The sequence below is a fragment of the Echinops telfairi genome, unplaced genomic scaffold (genome assembly GCF_000313985.2).
Source record: "Echinops telfairi isolate 266 unplaced genomic scaffold, ASM31398v2 ScPeMD7_7414;HRSCAF=8452, whole genome shotgun sequence".
NCBI classification, from domain to species: domain Eukaryota; kingdom Metazoa; phylum Chordata; class Mammalia; order Afrosoricida; family Tenrecidae; genus Echinops; species Echinops telfairi.
Genome location: NW_022111314.1, coordinates 1495578 through 1498961, shown reverse-complemented (window position 1 = coordinate 1498961; position 3384 = coordinate 1495578). Strand labels below are relative to the sequence as shown.

Sequence of the window (3384 nt, the reverse complement as noted above, 5' to 3'; positions counted from 1 at the left end):
TCTCCCCTGGCATCAGCCCGCACCCATCCCAAAGCTCCCCTGGCATGGGCCTGCATCCCTGTCCGGAGACCAACCCCTGGCGTGGGCCCGCACCCCTGTCCCGAGGTCGGCCCCTGGCGTGGGCTGCGGGCACTGACAGCGTGTCCCCGCAGCTGAAAGCACACGCCGTGGACATGAACGGGAACAAGGTGGAGAACCCCATCGACCTGTACATCTACGTGATCGACATGAATGATAACCGGCCCGAGTTCCTGAACCAAGTCTACAACGGCTCTGTGGCCGAGGGCTCCAAGCCAGGTGAGCGGGGACCCCCAGCCCGAGGAGGGCACTGGGGGGGCCGGGAGCATCTGGGGGGGCCCCATGGCCAGACCCTCAGCTCCCCAGGACCAGGCACCCACCAGGACTAGAGGCTGCTCTCCTTCAGGCCGGGCACCATCCATCCCTGCGAGGGAACACGGCACCTCTCAGCCCGGGAGGGTGCCTCGCCCCGTAGTGATGAGGGGAAGGGCCTCTCCGCGCCTGGGCGCTGTCCCAGGCTGGGGTGGGGCAACATGCCCCCTGGGGTGGCAGGTGTAGGGACTCAACACCAAGACCAGGCTCCTGCCCTCGGATCGGTACCATCCCTGGCGACCCCGTGACCCCACAGAACACGGTGGTCTCGCCTTGTCCCGGGGCTGCTGCCGTGTTGTTAAGGGGCCTCTGGGCCAGCCCCACTCACAGCCCACGAGGGACAGGTGGCAGCAGCACAAAGCTGCCACAGCCGCTCGCTGCCACCTGCAGTTTGCCAGCCCTTCCTCCCTCATCCCTCTGAGCAGGTGGGCGCTCGGCCTTAGCTTACTGCTCAGCACAAACTGTATGCCCCCTCCTCCCAGAGCGCTGAAACCCAGCCTCGTCTTTCCCCCGAGAAGCGGCTGCCGGGCTTGCAGCACCGCGGGCTCCTGGCACATCAGGTGCTGTATACGTGCTGAGGGCAGCCGGGCCGACCCGAGATGGTGTTTATCTGACGTGCTAATGAAGCCCGGCCCTGTGTGCCCCCACCCAGGGCTCTCTGCTCTGGAGGGTGCCCTGCCCTGGGAGGGGTACCTGCCCACCCACAGAGCCCAGAACCAATGCCCCTCAGGTTGGAGGCCCCCTCCGGACAGGCAAGCGTGTACCAGGGCGCCGCCCGCCGGGGGAGGCTGCTGTGCCTGGCTTGGCGGAGTTCCAGCCAGGCGGACCAGATGCCCCTGGGTTGTCTTTTGGGGTCTTCCAGAGGGGGAAAGGACCACATGATGTTAGGGCATCGCATCCTGCACATCCTGTGTAGCTGGACCCGGCGGCCCACAGGGCAGGGACAGGCCCCTAGAAGGCCCCAGCTGGACGGGAGCCCATGGGGGGTGCCTGTCACCAGAAGGGGCCTCTCACCCCTGACTGGATGCTATCCAGAGGCACTGCCTCTCAGGCCTTGCCTGCGGCGCATGAGCGCTCACATACACACACCACACACCGCACCAGGTGGGGGCGGTGTTACTCACTCAGGGACAGAAGCACCCATGGCTGCCCGGCTCTTCCACAAAAGCCCTGCGCCGACCAGTGGGCTCCGCTAACCTCGCTGGACGGCCGAGGGCTGGACGGGGCAGGCTGGAGACCCTCAGCAGCTGCTCCCCGGGCAGCCCTCTCGGGCCCCCTGCCTAAGGTCCCCGGTCCACAGAATGGTGCACGCCCTGCCACCCAGTCGATGCCATAGAGACCCTCCAGCAGGCTGGGACTGCCCCCATGTGTGTCCCAGACGTGGTAGCTCCTGACGGCCGTAGAAAGCCTCGTCTCCGTCTGGCGCAGCGGCTGGTGGCTTTGAACTGCTGCCCTTGAAGAGATCGGCCGACATGTGACCACCCCAAAGGCGCCCCGTGCCTCAGCGGGTTAAGCAAACCCAAAAGCTGGAGGTGCGAGTTCACCAGCCGCCCCAGGGGAGGAGGCCTCTGGGAAGATGGCTAACCAGCCCACCCCCTTCCAGGGTTGCACCCAATGCGCGGCCACCCTTCACGACCAAGGAGGGCCTCAATCTTTACGGGAGCGGAGACCCTCACCTTCTCCCTCAGAGGGGGTGGTGAGTGTGAAGTGCTGACCAGGCAGTCAGCACAGCGCACAGCCCCCTACCACCATGGCTCCTCCCTGGGCAGCCACAGGCCAGTTTTACCGGCCCTCGGGGTCACTGTGGTTTGGAGTGGACCCGATGGCAGAGGGGTTGGGTTTAATCTGTCCCTTCTCCCTTCAGCCTCGCTACCAAACTCAGGCAGCCCCCAGGCCACCCCTCACCCTCACCCCGCTCCCTCCAGCCTTGTAGCCTGGTGCCCACCTGCTAGGACTTTCTCCAGAGGTCAGAACCGGTCTGCATCCAGGGCAGGGAGGGTTCACCTCTGTCCTGGCCCCAGGGCCACACCGCCCCAAGAAGAGGCGGCTGCATTCAGAGGGCTGCTCTCCCAAGGAGCGGTCCTTTCCCTGGGCCCCGCTGGCCGCAGCGGCCCAGCCTTCTATGTTTCCGAATGAATGTCGCCCTAAAACATTAGCTAGCTGGGAAAGCGCGGTCCACTGTGGAAGCCACAGGGACCCTCTCCTGCCCGGCACGGAGCTGCTGCTGGAACGTATTGTATTAGCGGCCCTGCTTGGTTATTTATTTTATTTCTGTACGGTGGAGGCACCCCGGCCCCCACGAGATGAACACCACGGCTGAATGCACAGATGGTGCCCGATACTTGAAAGTCATCTGAATATTAAGAAGTTAAATCTTTACCCTCCGTGGTTTGAGCAGAAAGCCAATTATGGGGCTGAATTAGTTTTCAAATTAAACTGCAATTTAAGGCTTGTGAAATTAATCCTCGAAGGCGCCCGGGGCATCGGTACAGGCTTGCGTTCTGTGCGGAGCCAGCTGGGGGGGCCCCCGCCTGCCCGCCCAGTGCCCGTGCAGACAGTGAGCGCAGAGGTGGCCCCACTGCGTGCCCCCCAGAGCACCTCGCCTTCTGGGTGGGAGTTGGGGGTGCGAGGGACTTTCTGCGTCATCGGGAGTGCCCTGGTGGGGTCCCACAAGGCCGGCAGCTGCTCCTGGGGGAAGGATAAGACCTTCTGTTCCTGCAAAGAGCTCACTCAAAGTCCCCAGGGCCAGTTGGATTGTCCGGTTTTCTCGTTGTTCTCAGTCGGGTTCCATTGCTGGAGGGCTGTTAGTTGGGTTGTGGGGGGTGTGGGGTGTGGTTGTGTTTTAGGGCTCCCTGTGATGGTGCTTCCTGCGTCTGGTGGACACTGAAAACCCCAGGTCCCAGATTTCACCCCACAAAGCAGAATAGACCCTACCCTGCTGCTGTCAAGAGAATTCCAGCTCACAGGGAGCCTGTGGGACGGGCAGAGCTGCCC

At 63.7% G+C, this 3384-nt stretch overlaps 1 protein-coding gene across 1 annotated transcript in view; it reads left to right on the top strand.

Moving 5' to 3' along the window:
* CDH4 (cadherin 4) overlaps nt 1-3384 on the top strand; it is a 288289-nt gene that overhangs the window by 264921 nt on the left and 19984 nt on the right. The window contains exon 6 of the mRNA XM_030887496.2: nt 153-297. Coding sequence (XP_030743356.2) covers nt 153-297 — 145 coding nt within the window. The remainder of the gene's footprint in view (nt 1-152; nt 298-3384) is intronic.